Source organism: Eschrichtius robustus, chromosome 6 (genome assembly GCF_028021215.1).
Source record: "Eschrichtius robustus isolate mEscRob2 chromosome 6, mEscRob2.pri, whole genome shotgun sequence".
Taxonomy (NCBI): Eukaryota; Metazoa; Chordata; class Mammalia; order Artiodactyla; family Eschrichtiidae; genus Eschrichtius; species Eschrichtius robustus.
This window is the reverse complement of record NC_090829.1, coordinates 91290715-91308597: the sequence shown is the minus strand read 5'-3', so window position 1 is coordinate 91308597 and position 17883 is coordinate 91290715. Positions and strand designations below refer to the sequence as shown.

Genomic DNA, 17883 nt, shown 5'->3' with positions numbered 1-17883 from the left:
ATTTTAAAATAAAAGAGTTATTTTCCAAATTAAGATCCCTAATAAGCACATCTTTTTAGGAGTCATTATAAATCCTCATTAGTTTTCAAAGCACTTCTACATCCAAGCTCTCATTTGATTCTATCAAAAAACCTTTGAGGGACTTCTGGGGCTAACAATGTTGTGGACTATGTGTCCTGAAAATGTTTCCACTACAAACATCCTTTAAATGAGAGCTGACCCTTAAAGAGGGTAAGAAGTATAGAGGGAGCTAAAAAAAAACAGAGCGAAAAGTGAATGCTTATACAGTCTGACCATCCTTACAGAAGGAGGAAGTCAGGCTTGGTATTGTAGGGTTTGTATTTTTATATCCTTGTGGATAAAGAGACAGGCTGCGATTTTCAAAGAATTTCACCCTTAATGAAAAGGAGGATTTAAAAATTCACCCACTGGCAAAGAGAGAAGTCAAAGAGAAGTACATCTGATTTGGTCTGGGCTCAGGGTGAAGAAAAAAGATCCTACGCTAAGAATTTTTTTTTTATACGATGAACCAGCACCACCAGAGTGTTTGAGATTTAAATTATACTACCTGATTAGTGCAGAAATACACAAGAAATTAGCATAATCATTTTTTTACACTGGTAATAAATACCCTTTGGGCCCTTGGGGGAAAAATACAAAAGTGCACTGAAGAAAATATCCTAAAATCAAGCACTAGAGATTTTCTTAAAGTCCCCTTGAAGATGAGCTTACAGTTCAAAATTACAAAACACATATAGAAAAAAATTCAACTATAAGTGAGGGTGAGCACCCACAATAAAAAGTTTAATTAAACCCCCAAGAATTTCAGATAATTGAACAATCTGGTGGAGATCATAAAATAATTCTTAAGAATTATTAAAGACATAAAGGAAAGAACTGAAAAAACCAAGAAAGAAATGAGCCACTATGATAAAAGGGCAGACGGATTTGAAAGAGGACCATATAAAATGTCTAGTACTGAAAAGTATGGTCATTGAAATCAAATACTCAGTGGAAGAATTAAGCAGCTGATTAGACACACTGAACAAAATTGTGAATTAAGAAAACTATGTGACCACCTAGAGGGATGGGATGGGGAGGGTGGGAGGGAGGGAGATGCAAGAGGGAAGAGATATGGGAACATATGTATATGTATAACTGATTCACTTTGTTATAAAGCAGAAACTGGCACACCATTGTAAGGCAATTATACTTCAATAAAGATGTTTAAAAAGAAAAAAAAAAAAAAAAAGAGAAATAAGCCCAAGCAAGTGGAAGGAAGGAAAGAATAAAGCTGAGATCAGAAACTAATGAATGAGAAAACAAAAAAAAATAAAGAAAAAATTTAAAGGTGGGTTACTAAATAGTATAATTAAATAAACATCTGACATGAATAAGCAAGAAAAAGAGAAGGCATAAATAAACAATACTAGGAATGATAATACTCTAAAAATAAAATAATCTATGATCATGCCCTAGAAACATAATTGTAGATATGATAGAGATTAAAAATTATAATCTAACAAATTGGAAGATTTAAAAGAAATGTAAAATTTCTTTTTTTAAAGAAATTAATCTAAACTGATTCAAGAAGAAAAAAAATCTCAATAAGCCTATATCTATTAAATAAATTAAATCAAAATTGTAAAATCTGTCACGAAAGAAACACCAGATTTAGATGGTTTTATAGGCAAATTTTACCAAGCACTCAAAGACAGATAATCAACATAAATTGTTTCATGTTTTGAAAAGAGAAAATATTGCCTAACTCTTTTATGAGGTTAAGGTAACCTTGATTCAAAGTCAGATAACAGCAGAAGAAACAATTACAGGCCAAACTTATTCATGAATGTTGAGGCAAAAATACTATAATACTATAACCCATCCCACAATGTATGAAAAAGATCATATTTTATAAACAATGTGGGTTTAACCTTTTTTAATCTATTAATTTAATTCAACACATTTATGGGTTAGATGCAAAAGAAGAATTTAACCATTTCTTGGTAAACGTGCTTAACAAAATAAGATGGAATGAATGTCCTCTATATAATAAATCATATCTACCAAAAAAAATCTACAGAAAACATGATATTAAGAGGAAAATGATATCTTTCCCCAAAGTCAGAAATATGACTAAGTTTGGAAAAAGTTTTTGAAGTTGAAATACCACAAGTTGGTGAGAATATAGAGCCATGGAACTTTCATATACTCCTGGTAGAGAGTAAAATAGAAAGCATTTTGGCAACATCTCATAAAGCTGGAGTTGTGTATAGCCTAAAACCTAATAATACATACCTTAGAGAAATGCCACTCAAAGTGTGGGCCTCGGCCAGCTGCTACCTATGTACTATCAGCCAATGGACCAGCATTTTGAGTAACATTGCCCTCAAGAAACTCTTGCATATATGCAGGGGAAAACATTTACAAAAATGTCACTGCAGAACTGTTTGTAATAGCAAAAACTTATAAATAAGTTTACTTGAGCTGGGAAATGGATAAATAAATTGTGGTATATTCATACGATGGAATACTATACAACAGTTAAGATCAATAATCTAACCTTAGATTTATCAACATTAATAAATTTAAAAGCTAGTACTGAATGTAAAGAACAAATTTTAAGATAATACACAGAGCATATTTATGTGAAGACTAAAAACATGCAAAATCATGTAACTTTTTAAGGACACCTGCATATCTCCACAGAACTTGGATCAAGGGAGAAATATGCAAGGGGCTTCAACTGAGTCTGTTAATTTATTTTTTAAAATATATTGTGAGTAACTACAGAAAAATGTTAAACTTTATATGCTTTATATATGAAATATGAATGAAACAGAGGGATAAAAACGAATTCAGGAGCTAGGAATAGGATCTGGATCAAGGGAGAAATACACAAAGGGTTTCAACTTTCTTAATTATTTATTTTTAAGTTGTGAGATATTACAGAGAAAATGTTAGGAACTGATGTACTTTGATGATAGCTCCATGAGTATGCATTATAATATTTTCTGTATTTTTTGTATTTGAAATATTTCATAATAATTCCTTTAAAGTCATTCTATGATTTAGAGAGAATGGATAGTAAAGACCTCATTTTAGAGATGAAAGAAGTGAACATGAGAAATTAAGAGTCTTACCCAAGTTTACAAAACTGGTCATAGAAGCCATGTCTCCTGAAACCCCAAACCCTCATAAACTCCCACACCACATTGGGCACTGTATGGGGTCACAGAAGACTCTTAGGAGGTGTCTCTCTAATATCCTTGACATCACCGTGTAATAATAGTTTTCTTCTTCGGGGAAACAGAGGGAATTAACAGACTGTCAAGTAAGCAAATTATACCCAGACCTGTGGACCTCTCTCCAGAAGGTAAACTGTGCTCTGGTAAAAAGTAAATACGACAACCACGGAATCCCTTGTTCATAGTCCCTCTGTTTGGAGATTTTGTTGGCTTGCTTTCCATGATTCTATTAAAGGTTTCTTCTCTATTAAACAAAACCTATGCCTCAGTGTCCAGAGGTGATGATAAATGTCCCTAGCGAACCTGCCTGAAATGAAGTAACAGAGTTATGGTTACATGTCACCAAGAGTCAGTTTCTGACCCAGGGGAGGCTGTAAAGTGGTCAGAACACCTACCTACTCTGCAGCAAACTTCCCCACAGAGCTGGCTGTGAGATCCATGCAAACGCTTCTAGGTCTGCTTCTGTTTTGAATCGTGAGTCACACGGCTCTCAGAGATCCAGACTTTGCCAACTATAAAGAATCCCTCCAAAGGCAAGACTGGAAGCAGTGCAAGAATAATCTGAATTATGCTTATTCTTAGTTAGATAGGGTAATAGAAGCCCTCTGTGCTCTGTTTGGTGTTCCATAATTTTAAAAATTTCAAGTCCCAGACTAAGCAGAGGTGGCAGAGCTCTTTACCCTGACCTATTGTAAGGCAATGAGCTAAAGTCACATTGACTGAGGCACACCATTACTCTAGCAGTGGGGACGCAGGGTGGGGCTATCATACCTCTCTCCCAGAATCCTCTGGAATTTGATTTGCATCAGTTTTCCCCGTACTCTGGCTTGGAACAATGAAAAGACTTTAGATAGTCTCTCATCTCTCATTGCTTTCAGTTGGCCCAGAAAGCCGGCTTTTAGAAACACCCAAAAGAAATGTCAGATGTTAGTTCTACTCATAGTGGGCATTCAGTAAATGCCTGTTGAATGGCCCTATGAGCAATTGATGTATTTGTTTATCAGTTCTACTTCTTGTTAATATTTCTTAATGTGTAAAATGTAAACTCTAGAAAGTTTGGTTTTATAAACCTAAAGTGTGCCCCACACACACAAAAAAACAACTTTATTTAATCCTGTGGTTATATTGGTTCCTTAAGAACTTAGACTATCCTCCTCCTGATCTATTAGTAATGTCTAGGTTGTCTAGGGAACTTGGTTTACGTTTTAAGATAGGCCCAGGCAGGGGTCTGCACAGTTTTTCTGTAAAGGGCCAAATAGTAAATACTTTTAGGCTTTACAGGCCACACACAGTCTCTGTAGAACCTCCACTGCCAAACCCACCCACCTCCTCCTCCACCTCCTCTCTTTCTTCTATTTCTTCTTCTTCCTCTTTACAAATAACCCTTTAAAAATGTCAAACCATATTCAGCTAGGGGGGCCATATAAAAAATAGGCCATGGATATGACCCTTAGGCCATAACTTGCTGACCTCTGCTCTAGAGAAAGTCACTTTTGCCTTAGACAATAAAAAATACACATAAATATTTTTTCAAGAATCATTAGTAATGGCCAAGGTGAGGTGAGTGAGGTACCTAAAGCACAAATTTTAAGGAAGCACTCACTTTCAGGGTTGCATAAGTCAGTACTTATACAACCTGAAGAGTGAGTGCTGCCTTAAATTTTGTGCCTTAGGAGGCTCTCTCCACTCATGCTAGTCCTGCCCTAGATGAGTAGTATACAGCAAAAATAACTAAACATACAAGGAAGCAAGGCACCAGGAGTGAAAATCAGCAGAAACAGACTCTCAGGTATTCAAAATGTGGGAGTTGAGTAATATTTTATAATCATGTCCAACAGAGTTCTTTTTCTGTAAGCTCTTCATCCCAGACCCTCCAATTCTCCTTCAAATAATTTGGCCTTTATATGGATGTCATTAGAAACAACCTGATATCGGCTAATGGATAAAACCAAATCTGTTAGTCGGAAGTTTCCCAAAATATGTGGATCATGTTAAGATCTTCAAGATGAAGCAGAATTTAGTGAATCACTTTTAAGGAAATTAACTTTGGATTAATTTTTTGGATGGTAGGGTTGACCTTAACATTTTTAGACAGTCTTTCAGAATTAATTTCCTGAAAGTGTATTTGTGGATGAATCACATGCAGACAAGCAGTTATCTCCAGTAAGCTGGTTCAATTTTGTCTAGCTCTAATGTGTATACACATTTTCTAGCACACTAAAGTTGATTCAGTATTTTATATCTTGGCACAAACTTGCTTAGATGAATAATTATAAAAATGTAAATGTAGTCAAGACTGAGGTTCAAAAGCATTGAATTTTGAATTTCCTCTCTCAAATAGTGCTGAAGTTTTCACTTTCATGGGAGCTCTGTTTGTATTAGTTGTGGTCACAAGAGCTGTAGAATGCCTTATAATTGCACTTTCATGGGTATTTTAAGAATCACAGACTTTCCTCCCACTCTTCTCCAAAAGCATTCTTTGTAGTTCTCTGGTTACCTTAGTGATTCCAAAGTGGTACTGTGTATGGTCTATCTCCAAGGAGCCAAGTAACTCTTCAGCTGCTTTTCTGCTGCTCACAAACTTGCTCTTTGGAAAGGCCCTTTGGTTCAGAATGTAGTACCTAATTTAAAATAAGTAAAGAGTAAATCCTGAGGTTGGGGTGCAAATAAAGAAAAATCTGGACAAGTGAGACAAAAGGAGGTATATATAGACTTCCACCCCTCCTACCAATATGTTCAGTTTTCACAAAACTCTTGGCGGTAATAATGAGGACACGAGCAAAAATTCCTTACTTTGGAATAATAGTTTGTACTTTTCATAGTGTTGTAGAGACCACCTCACCTGATTCTCTGCTCAATTAGGGAGGGAGGGAGGGAGAGATTAGGAGAAAGAGAAAGAAAGAGGCAGGCTTAAGTACATCTCTATCGTACAGATAAGGAAACTGAAAAGCAGAGACGTTAAAGGTCTTTTCCAAGATTCCCTCACCCTAATGGTGAATTGGTGGAAAGCTAGAAATATACTTCCTAATTCTGACACAGGTACTCTTTCTACTCTACTCTACTTTGCTCACATTTGCTTGATCACCTATAATTTATGCATTTAGAATTTGGGAAATAGAAAGCAAAGGTGCCTCTCCTGCCTTCTGCTGCACTCCCTGTTGGCTTCCTTCCTTTCACAGGATTGCTAGTAAAGCAACAGCCTGCTTGGATGGCAGCTACGATTAAGTACATACAACATTTCAGAGACTCAATTCAGCCTCCATATCGTTCTTTATATATTTCTTCTACATGTGGGTCTATTATCCAGTAATAGAGATTTAAGGATATTACAGCTACATAGATGTTGGATTTAAGGGGAAATAATAATGGAACTCTGTCATCATATATCTCACCACCACCAAAACACATTGATCTGTATTCTGGAGGATATCAACCAAACAAACAATGCATGCCTAAACACTCAAAGAGAAGAAAACAAAATGGACTGCCCCAGGCTTCTTGGATTCCAGGATGTCTGTTTACCTTTGTTTAAAATCAGCATACAGCAGTCGGTTTGGAAAACCTTCACTGCATATCCTGATCCCTTCCAAGACACCATTACAGCGCAGCTGCTGTAGAACCAAATAAGCATCCATTACACCTGAAGAAAAACGGTCACAATGAGTCCATGTCTAAAAAAATGATTACCCTAGATTTTGTCCTAATTGCTGCATCTGGGGTTAAAAGAGTTTGAATCTAGTGTTTTCTACCTGATCGGTAAGAGGATTCACTCACTGCCAGCCTCATGGCATTCAAAGTACCCATCCTATTCTGTAGGAGTCTCTGAATAGGATTTACCTGGAATGAATCCTTTAGTTCACAGTTAGTCAAGATTTTATAAGCAAATACTCCTAGAAGATGAAAAAAAGTGCATTTTTACTAGAATGTAAATGACTGGCATTATATCCATTTGCCAGCCAAACACCAGCTAGAGAGGGGATAAAACACAAAAGAGAACTGGCATCTCCAAGTAGGAAGGGGACGCATTACAAGAAGGGGGAACACAAGGAAAGGGGAAGATGAGAACAGCCACAACATTCTGTTTACTGTTCTGTATTAGGAAAGAATGGGCCACATCCCGGCCTACTTTCTCTCCTGATTATCTTGAGAAAGCCTAAGTTGTATTCTATAGTATAAGCATTCTCCTAGTACCCCTTTGTTCCTGAGATGGAGCCCACTAGAGCTGCAGCTGCAATCTCTGATAGAAGCCTTAGAAAGGCCAAGCAATGAGCCACTGTATCTGGCTCTCAGCAAGGTTTCTGGAAGAAGCCAAGCAACACTCTCCTAACAAAGACCTGCTAGAGTGTTATAAGGAAAATGGAATGAGATGATTCTCTGCTTATGCCCGGGGGTCACAGAAATAAACTCTAAGCCATATATCCATAGTCCTGCACTCCCATCCCTTTCATAGACAGAAACAAATCATCTGTAAGAAGGAGCAGAAGCGGAGTTCTATGACACAATAGGGTCAAGCATGCTCATTCCCTTTAAGGACATATGAAGAACTGTTCTGATTAGATCATGAGGCTTTTCTTATGACTTTCTCTTAAGACTTAAAAAAAATAAAAAACCTGCTGAAATCAGAGCTGATTCGATGGGAGGCAACTCTAATAGGTAACAGAATTGCCCCAAAATAGAGGTAGCTAATTAGATTCCTTGCTAGATGGAAGCAGTGTCCCTAGATGCATTCAGAAACCCAGCTGATAAGAAACAATGAGGCAAAAACATACAGCGTGAATGGACATGATGTGTTTGCATTGCAAAAACTCAAACTGCAGCATCATTGTTTAGCATCACACTTTCCCAGAATAGGTCACAGGCTGTCAAGATGGGAGTCTTAATTACAGGAGGTTAATAAAAATGCAAGGTACTACAGAACCTCAGAAATCAGAATCAACAACATCTGGCTACATATTCCAAGGGTGATTAGTGCTCTGAAGACATAAGTGCTTGTCACATATACCACTTTGAGGCTGACAGCCTCCAACCAAGCTCCACAGAAGCCTGTAATTCCAAAGAGAAGCCTGGGAATCTTCAAATCCAAGATGTAAGGAAAGTAATCCATGTAATTAATATCTGTAAAAACTTTGTTTTGTTAATTAAAAACATAAATAATTCACCACCACCTATCTATCTCATCACCGCCCTAGCACCATCCATTCATCAAAAAGTATTCACTACAAAAGCCAAGAAATGGAAACATTCTAAGTGTCCACTGATGGATGAATGGATAAAAAAGTTGTGGCATATATGTATAATGGAATATTATTCAGCCATATAAAAGGAGGAAATCCTGCCATGTGTGACAACACAGAAGGACCTCGGGGGCATTATACTAAGGGAAATAAGCCAGACAGAGAAAGACAAATACCATACGATCTCACTTATGGTTCTAGATATATTCACCATAAGCTTCTTTGTCAAAAGCATTTTTGCTACAAACGTTTTCACCGCATAACTAATTGGCCATGCAGCAATTTTGCCATAAAAGATAAAATAACTGGTTGACAGTTTGGTTTCAACTGGTTGACAATTTGGTTTCATTTCTCCATTGACACAGTACTCCCATTTTCATATTACATGAATCTGAAAGAGGCTGAGGGCCTCAGAGGTGCAGAGTTGAACCCACATTTTCCATAGAACTTGGAACATCTACCAACAGACATGTGACAATATGCCAAGAACAAACAACAGTGTGGAAAGCTTTCATAACACAACACAAAGCTCAGTTACAAACATGTATCCTAGTATTCGGAAACCGATACCTCTCTCAATGACGGAAGAAATTTTAGCAAAAAAGAAAATGTGGGCTTCCCTGGTGGCGCAGTGGTTGAGAGTCTGCCTGCCAATGCAGAGGACATGGGTTTGAGCCCTGGTCTGGGAAGATCCCACATGCCGCGGAGCAACTGGGCCCGTGAGCCACAATTACTGAGTCTGCGCATCTGGAATCTGTGCTCCGCAACAGGAGAGGCCGCGATGATGAGAGGCCCGTGCACCATGATGAAAAGTGGCCCCCACTTGCCGCAACTGGAGAAAGCCCTCGCACAGAAACAAAGACCCAACACAGCCATAAATAAATAAATAAATAAATAAATAAATAAATAAATAAATACTAAAAAAGAAAATGTGTGATGCAGAACAAGGAGATGAATCAACAAGCCAAAAAATGTATAATGAACTATGAACAAAGACTTGGAAGATAAATGTTTAGGTTCAACCCACAAAGTAAAATCAGATATTTGTACAGTATTGTCGTGAATCTACACACATTTTAAATGTATTCAAATATTTTGTTTCACAATAGTCTTTTTAATTTTGTTATTCATTTTTCATGTTTCACTATGTCCTTGTTAATGTCCCTCTTTTATTTTTTGTTATTTTATCTTTTATGACAAAATTGCCTTATGGCCAATTAGTTATGTGGGGAAAACGTTTGCAGCAAAAATGCTTGGGGCAAAGATGTTAATAGCAAAGAAGCTTATGGTGAAAATGCCAGACACACTCACTTATACGTGGAATCTTTAAAAAACAAACAAACTCATAGAAAAAGAGATTCGATCTGTGGTTACCAGAGGTGGGATGGAGGAGGGGAAATTGGATGAAGGTGGTCGAAAGATACAAACCTCCATTTTTAAGATAAACAAGTATGAGGGATGTAATGTGCAACATGATGACTATAGTTAACACTGCAGTGTGGTATGTTGAAAGTTATTAAGAGAGTAAATACAAAGAGTTCTCATCACAAGGAAACATTTTTTTTTCTCTTTCTTTTTTTTGTATCTATAATAGGCGATGGATGTCAACTAAACTTATAATCATTTCATGATGTATGTAAAGCAAACCATTATGCTGTATACCTGAAACGTATAGAGTGCTGTGTGTCAATTATATCTCAATAAAATTGGAAGAAAAATAAAATACTTCTTAAAAAGTATCTACTGCCCAGATGTACATAACTAAAGAGACAGGTAGTGTTAAGGAGAGGGAAGATATTACTATTATGAAGGAAGACTAGAGGGAGTTCTTAACAATTAGAAATGGATTTAGAAACTCTCTTTATGGTCAATCTAGATAATTTAGAACAAATGATTTCCTTTATGCTTAAATATCTACCTTAATCCCCCAGTTGATTATTCAATCCCTTCTTATTATACTTTGCCCTTGTAGACAATGGCACAGAAGCTCATCCACATTTTAGCGTGAAATTCAAGGAGGAATTTAAATGATAATATCAAGCATTCTAATGTTACCCAATTGAGTCTGCTTTGTGAAATCCTTCTGTATGTCCACTTGAATCTCAATTCAAAGGCAATCCTGAGGAGGTTTAAAAAACTCACTTTTAACTTATTTTAGCTTTTCTATCTGAAAAGCTATCCTTATTAAAACAAACTGGTAAATGTTTCATTAAAAGACATTCAACATGGCTTAAATCAAAAGAATTTCCTAGTGTGGATTAAGAAGAAATCTATTTACCTGACATTTTGTTCACATTGGGATTTATGCATCTCACAAAATGAGGTGCTGTTGATTTCAGGTTAGTCATCAACTTATTTAGGTTTTCCTAAAATAGAGACCATAACCAACACAAAATCACTTTGCAAATCACTAAAAACACCCATCTATGTCACAAAAGTCTCCATGTTGATCAACTTAGTCTTAAAGCCAGATGCATAGCAACAATAAAATAATGAATTCAACATTCTTCCCTGCTTACCAAAATACATTATTTCCTTCCCTTGACAAGTCAATATTTATCTGACTGGCATAGTTCTGTTGTGTATCATACCTACCTGTTTTAAATTTGGTAGCAATACTTTATGGATGGGCAATAAAATGGCTTGAAGAAAGAAATTGTTTCTCAAGTTTCCTGCCTGGAAAATTTTTATCTTAGCTCAGTTTCTCTGGAAGCAGAATCTGAGATGGAGATTCTGGTTCAAAAGATTTATTTGGAGAAGGAGGGAAGTAGAGTAGGGCAGGGGGAGAAAAAAGCAGTGGTATGGACTCAGTTTAGTCTGAGTCCTGCAGAAGCTCTGAGCACAAATGCACCAATTATACTACAGTTGGTACCTTCTTGAGGCAAGAGAGGGGCCAGAATCTGAAGGGGAGAGTAAGGAGACAGATTAGCTTCCCATTTGACCCAGGGCAATTCTGGCAACTGTGAGTTATTATGAGCTAATATTTTCATAAGTGGTAAGATGGGCTGATAAAGGGGATCTAAGTAGGACACTGACAGTGCCCACAAAAGTCCATTAATATCAAGATAATCTTTAACTTTTCCAACTTGGTTAACTTCAGATACTTTATCCTTATTTGAAGACGTAAAATTTCAAATAAGTAGTAACATATGCAGATTGTGAGGTAGTTAATATATGAATAGATGCAATTAAAAATTACTTTATGCAGAGATGCAACCATTTGGAATGAAGCTCCTTTCTTGCCTTTCTTCTCCCCAAACTGTAGAGCTAAAAAAAGAAGAAAAAAAGCACTAAAAAGGCTCTTTTTTGTCACATTACCAAACCCTGCTGAGGAAAGCATAAATGTGTCAAAGTTCCAGAAGCAATATGGCTATGTCTACCAAAAGCTTTAAAAATATTCATGTCTCAACACAAAAGTCTATTTCTGGTGCTTTTCCTTAAGGAAATAGGCAACTATGCAGAGATACTCACTGCAGCATTGTTTAGTCATTACAAAAAAAATAAGCAAAAAATTAAAATGGCAACAAGTGTCTACCAACAGGAGATTGGTTACTTAAATTATCAAAGAGTATGTATACAATGAAACACTGCAATCTTTTAAAATGATGATGCAGATCAATATAACTGACATGGGAAGATTGCTCGGATTTATTTTGAGAGAAAAATTAGGCTACAAAATAGTTTGTATATTATGATACTGAGTGTGTATACATGTTTTTAAGTGTGATTGTATTATGGGTGACTATACACATAAAAAATGTTGGGTAGAGTATACACTAAAATATTAGCAATTGTGATCTCTCTATGTGAGATTAAAAGCAACTTTTATGTTCCTCTTTTTAGTTTTTCTATATTGTCTGTGTTGGGGGCAACACTCATGCGTTACTTCTGTAATTTATAAAAACAATCTATTCCCACTTTCTTGAAGCAAAGGAATCTATGCTAAGCCAAACTGTTTTACAAACATTTGTGTAGTGCTAACTCATGAAGGTACAAAAGCATAACAACAAAACCCATAGGCAATCTGGAAAAAATGGGCCAGCTGTCAATATGAAAAACTGATAAAATACTCTCTAGCTTGAGTAGCAACTGTGCTGAGGCAGATGTCATGAAGTTTAATCACTGATGTCCTATTGACGTGCCCCAAGCCTTCCAAGTGAATCACTTGACTTCTTTGTACTTCCCCATGGAAAGGGGATACTACTACCTTCCTTTAATTTTTTAAAAGAATCATAACTGGTTTACAGTACTTGGATTCTCCAGAAGAAAGTATGGTTATTATGAGTAATTTAATTGGGATGAGTCAGAAACTTGGAAGCAAGTCCTTTTTCAGGGGGTCCTTAAAAAATTACGAAAAAGGACATTCTGGACAATTCTTCTCTTCTAGTTCAAAAGAACACAGCACACCCTGAAGAGTCAGAAGATAATTGCCTCTCTCATTCTCTGCCCAAACCACTCTCTGATTTCTTATGACCAGAGAATTACCCATCTGGGAGCCATACACTTATGTGGCCACTCTTTATCAGACTTCTCAGAGGTACTTTAGAAGCTATTAGAATCAAGCAAACGCACTACCTGCAGATTTTCCGGGTCCAAACACAATAGCTTCCACTTCTCAAGCTCCTCTTGAGGCGGGCCAACAGGATTTCAGGCATGCTTCTGAATTATGTCATCACGTGCTGATTGATGGAGCTGGGAAGTGCTAAATTCTCTCCATTCCCTGACCATGCCATCAGGAGTCCCAAAGCAGGCAACAGGGGACAGGAGTGAGCTTGAAGCTGGGTGTAAGACAAGAGGGTGAGAATGTCAGAAAGTGAGAGGACACACCCCACTTAAAGAACAGCTAGTACAATTTGCCCCATTGCTACAAGGGCATCTGAAACCAGACTGGCCAGATTTTCTATTTTCCCATAATTTCCATTTTTCAAAAGAAAAAGGAAGTCCAAACGTGTATGTGCGAACTTCCAATTTTTTTTTTTTAATCAGTGTGGACCAAACATGTTTGAACACCAGTTCTGCTCAGGAGCTGCCAATCTGGCAGCTATGAACTGTGACAAGCCTCCCTCTGCTGCTGGCAGTGGTCCAGACGCGAGGGTAATGGCAGCAACCTGGCCTCTGTGTCCTCCAAGGCTTTGTATCACAGTGCAGAAGTCTGAACTGGATCCTGAATCCAGGTAGCCTGTCCATCTCTCTGTTTTGTTTGTTTCCAGAAGACAGTGAGAGTGGAATAGGCACGAGGCTAGTAAGCACAAGTCCTGTTTCCTACCTTGCCTTTGCCATTTAGTAGTGTTAAGTTAATGAAGCAAGGAGGCCATCAGACTGAGATGGCTCTAATGCTGTGGCAGCCTACGTAAGCAAACAAAATCTAAGTCTGTTAATGCCCCAAGGTTACCAAATCAAAATGCTAAGGACAACCAATCACAAACAGCCAACTGGGCTTTAGATACAGCTAATCAGTCATTTCTTTACTTTGCTTCTACCTCTTTTCTATGAAGGTCTCTCCCTGGGGCTTCCCTGGTGGCACAGTGGTTGGGAGTCCGCCTGCTAATGCGGGGGCCGCGGGTTCGAGCCCTGGTCTGGGAGGATCCCACATGCCACGGAGTGACTAGGCCCGTGAGCAATAACTACTGAGCCTGCGCGTCTGGAGCCTGTGCTCCGCAACAAGAGAGGCCGCGATAGTGAGAGGCCCGCGCACCGCGACGAAGAGCGGCCCCCGCTTGCCACAACTAGAGAAAGCCCTCGCGCAGAAACAAAGACCCAGCACAGCCAAAAATAAATAAATAAATAAACAGAATATTAAAAAAAAAAGTCTCTCCCTGAGCTCCTGTGGGTGGAACGCTGTTAACCACTTCTGATTTGGTGCTGCCCAACTTCAATTGCTTTTTCCTCAAATAAACTCTTAAAAATTTTAAGTTGCCTGAGTTTATCTTTCAGCAGTAGATTTGTGAAACTTTAATTCTGTCCTTGCTCCTATAAGGTAGGGAGAGATTTCCCTTTACATGTATCTAAAAGGGTCAGGACAAGGATTGAGTAAGATAATGTATCTAAAAGTGCTTTGTAAGTTACAAACTACTAAACAAGATTAGCTGTTAGTTGGTCGGCAAGTATTTACGGAGTGCCTGCTAAACAGGCATCTGCTACATGCTTGAGGATACACTTGAACAAGTGAGACATAATCTCTGCTCTCATGAAGCTTACAAAAACCCCATTACTATAATATAAAAGCACTGTGAAGGAGAATTGCAAGATATTTGGGGGATGTGTATTAAAGGAGCTTGTTATCTCTCCCAAATCATTTATCAAAACATGGTTTTCTGCTGTCTCTTCAGCTTGGTTAAGTAGAAGATAAAAGCAGGTTGGAGCAGTCTCCTTGAAATCTATCTACCTTAGAGCACCATTTCCCCGAAAAACCACCAGCCAGAGGACGGAAAGGCTAGTAAGAGGGGATGACAGACCACAGGGAGCAAACACAGATATCACAGGAAAGAAGCCAGGAGTTTTATAAGTGCTGAGGCAGACATGGGTTCCATTCTGAGGCTGAAAAATTGAGGAAGATTTTTCAACTCACCCGTGTCGGGACTGATGTAATTTTCAAAAAGTTTTGCCAGGAGTCTGTTGGACGACTTCTGAAATATAGCCACCGCTGTTTCATTAAGAAAGCCTTTGTTCTTTTCAAGCCAGCCACTGATGTTATAAGGCACCTTTGGAAAGGCCTGCAGTTCCGGTAACAAAAGAGGTGAATGCATAAGTTACTTAGAAAATTGTGTATTCCTTTTAAACAAAAATCATAAATTGTGTGGGTCCTTTAATTTTAAATCAGTTTGATGTAACAGTACTGAATAAATACTCCAGAAATCTATGTGCAACCCAAAGAGATTCTCAGGCTTTACCATTTACATTGTGGAAAGAAAGGACGAGAAGGGGAGGGAGGGAGAGGGAGAAAGAATCAGGGAGGGAAAGAAGCACCAAGGAGAGGGAGGAAGAAATAGATGGCGTTTCCAGGAGAAACAATTCACATCAGCCCTCCTTCATAGGCAAGAATAGATGCAATAAAACAACTGTCTCTGACACACAGTGAGCATTCCAAAAACATTATCAATGATATTTTACTATAAATGTCATTATAATTAATATTCAAGTATATCAAAGAAAAGATTTACAAGCATATCTAGGTACAACTGGCAGGTCATTTTTAGGTCAAAGTATTATTTTATCCTTCGTCAGTTCTCTTTTTGTGCCATTCAGAATTACTGACCAGAAGCATAAAAGCAGAAAGAAGGGGCATGTGCACACACACACACACACACACACACACACACACACACACACACACACACACACACACACCCCAGTGGGGAAATGAGGAGAGAGAGTGAGGGTTATTAGGAATCTTTGTTGGTCATAGTTTGGAGACCATTACTTCACAGTACTCTTTATGAGAGAAGGAAAAAAAAAAATCTTCAATAAAAAGATCAATTGAAATCACTGGTTCACACAATGTTAAGTTGAAAGGAAGGACAAGTAAGGAAAAGCCCATGCCTTTGATGGTCTCCATAACTTTCTGAAGCTGTCTTACTTTGAGTTGGGGTGACAGAGTCTATTTTGAGATTTTTGACCTCTGTTATTATAGTATGGGTGTTTCATTTCCTAAGTCCTAAAAGGTTACACCAACTTTTTTTGGGGAACTGAGATTTATTTTGTTCATCTCTTTAATCTAAACTTTACTTATATATTATCTAAGGATTTGGGCTGAGTACATTTGAAACAGAGGCAGGAAAATTCAGGGCTGAGGGTCTAGAGGTAACTTACCACTCCTGCACAATGGACAAGTTCAAAGTGAGCTTCATATTTCTTCTTATTGTCAGGCTTGGGCTTCTGGAAATGAACTGACTTTCCAAAATGGTTGTCAGAAAGTTTGGTCTTGAAAGTCACATCTGTAGCCTGATGAAACATACATTCCTCTTCGAGGATGGAAAAGATGCCCATTGGCTGTTGGAGATACAGATGAACAGCAGCTGAAAAAAACACCAGTAAGCAGTATTTTCAGTAGAGGGTCAATGTAAATTCTTTCCCACGAACCTAATTAGTTGACAAGGGGAAAGGAGCGTCACTACATATAATTAGCCAATCATCCATTCAACAAATATTTATCAAATACCTACTAGGTACCAGGCAACAGCAGGAGCTGGGGATGAAGCCATGAGCCACATTCACAAAGTGTCCGTCCTCAGGGTGCTTACATTCTAGTGGAGCAGACAGACAATAAACAAGTAAACACTAAATAAATAACTTAGTTTCCCATAAGGGCTCTGAAGAAATCATGCAAAGTAAAGAGAGAGAATGACTGGGGCTATGTGAGAGCTATTTTAGTAGGAGAGTCCAGTAAAACCCTCTGACCTGAACGAGAAGAGCAAATTCTGAGAAGACCTGTGTACAACTGTACTGGGCAGAAAAATGAAGAGTGCAAAGGCCCTGAGGCAGGAGCACCCTTGGCAAGTTTCAGGTCCTACCAGAGGCAAGTGTGGACAGAGCAGAGCTAGTTGGAGGGAGTGCATGGAAGGAGAGATGCAGTACTGGATCCCAAAGGCTTTATAGGCCATGGTAAGACATTTGGATTTTACTTTAAGTGTAATGGGAGGCCTTTGGAGATTTTTTAAGTGATGTGATTTAATTAATACTTGAAAAGGATTATTTGTTTAGGAAGGGGTTGGCAAAGTAAAGCCTATGGGCTAATCCTGCCTGTGGTCTGTATTGGAAAGCCGGTGAGCTAATGATGGTTTTTACATGTTTAAAGCGTTGTTTAAAATAGCAGACAAGAAAGGATATGTGATAGAAAACTGATGACAGCACCAGCAAGTTTTTCTCTAAAGGGCCATATAGTAAAGCTCTTAGACTTTGTGGGCCACAGTCTCTGCTGCTCCTCTGCCATCAACTCAGTCATTTCAGTCCTGAAAGCAGTAACTGACAATATGTAAATAAAACGGGTGTGACAATGTTGCATTCAAACTTTATTTACAAAAATCAGCTACAGGCTGACTTTGGCCCACAGGGCCATAGTTTGCTGAACCCTGATCTAGATGATTGATAGTGTTGGAGACTGTGAGAGGTCACTGAAACGTGATGCTGGTGGAGAGTAGAGCTGAGTCACAGCTTGCTGATGGATAGAACGTGGGGTGTAGTAGAAAGAGGAAGGATGACCAGGTTTTGGTTTGAGCAAATGGGTAGTGGATGCTGCCATTAACCAATATAGGGTGTATACACATGGGGAGAAACAGGTATTGGTGGGGGGGGGGAAAGATGAAGGATTCCTATATGTACAAATCTATTTGTGGATTTGTATGTTCATTTATCTACTCCACAAACATTTTTGAAATGCCTTCTATGAACAAATCACTGGACCA

The 17883-nt window shown here is 38.1% G+C and overlaps 1 protein-coding gene across 1 annotated transcript in view; it reads right to left on the bottom strand.

Annotated features, from left to right (window-relative positions):
* MYH15 (myosin heavy chain 15) overlaps nt 1-17883 on the bottom strand; it is a 182889-nt gene that overhangs the window by 79612 nt on the left and 85394 nt on the right. Inside the window, 7 exon segments of the mRNA XM_068545552.1 lie at nt 4020-4157; nt 5747-5869; nt 6771-6888; nt 10761-10848; nt 11682-11749; nt 15051-15183; nt 16292-16471. Of these exon segments, the coding sequence (XP_068401653.1) occupies nt 4020-4157; nt 5747-5869; nt 6771-6888; nt 10761-10848; nt 11682-11749; nt 15051-15183; nt 16292-16471 (848 nt within the window).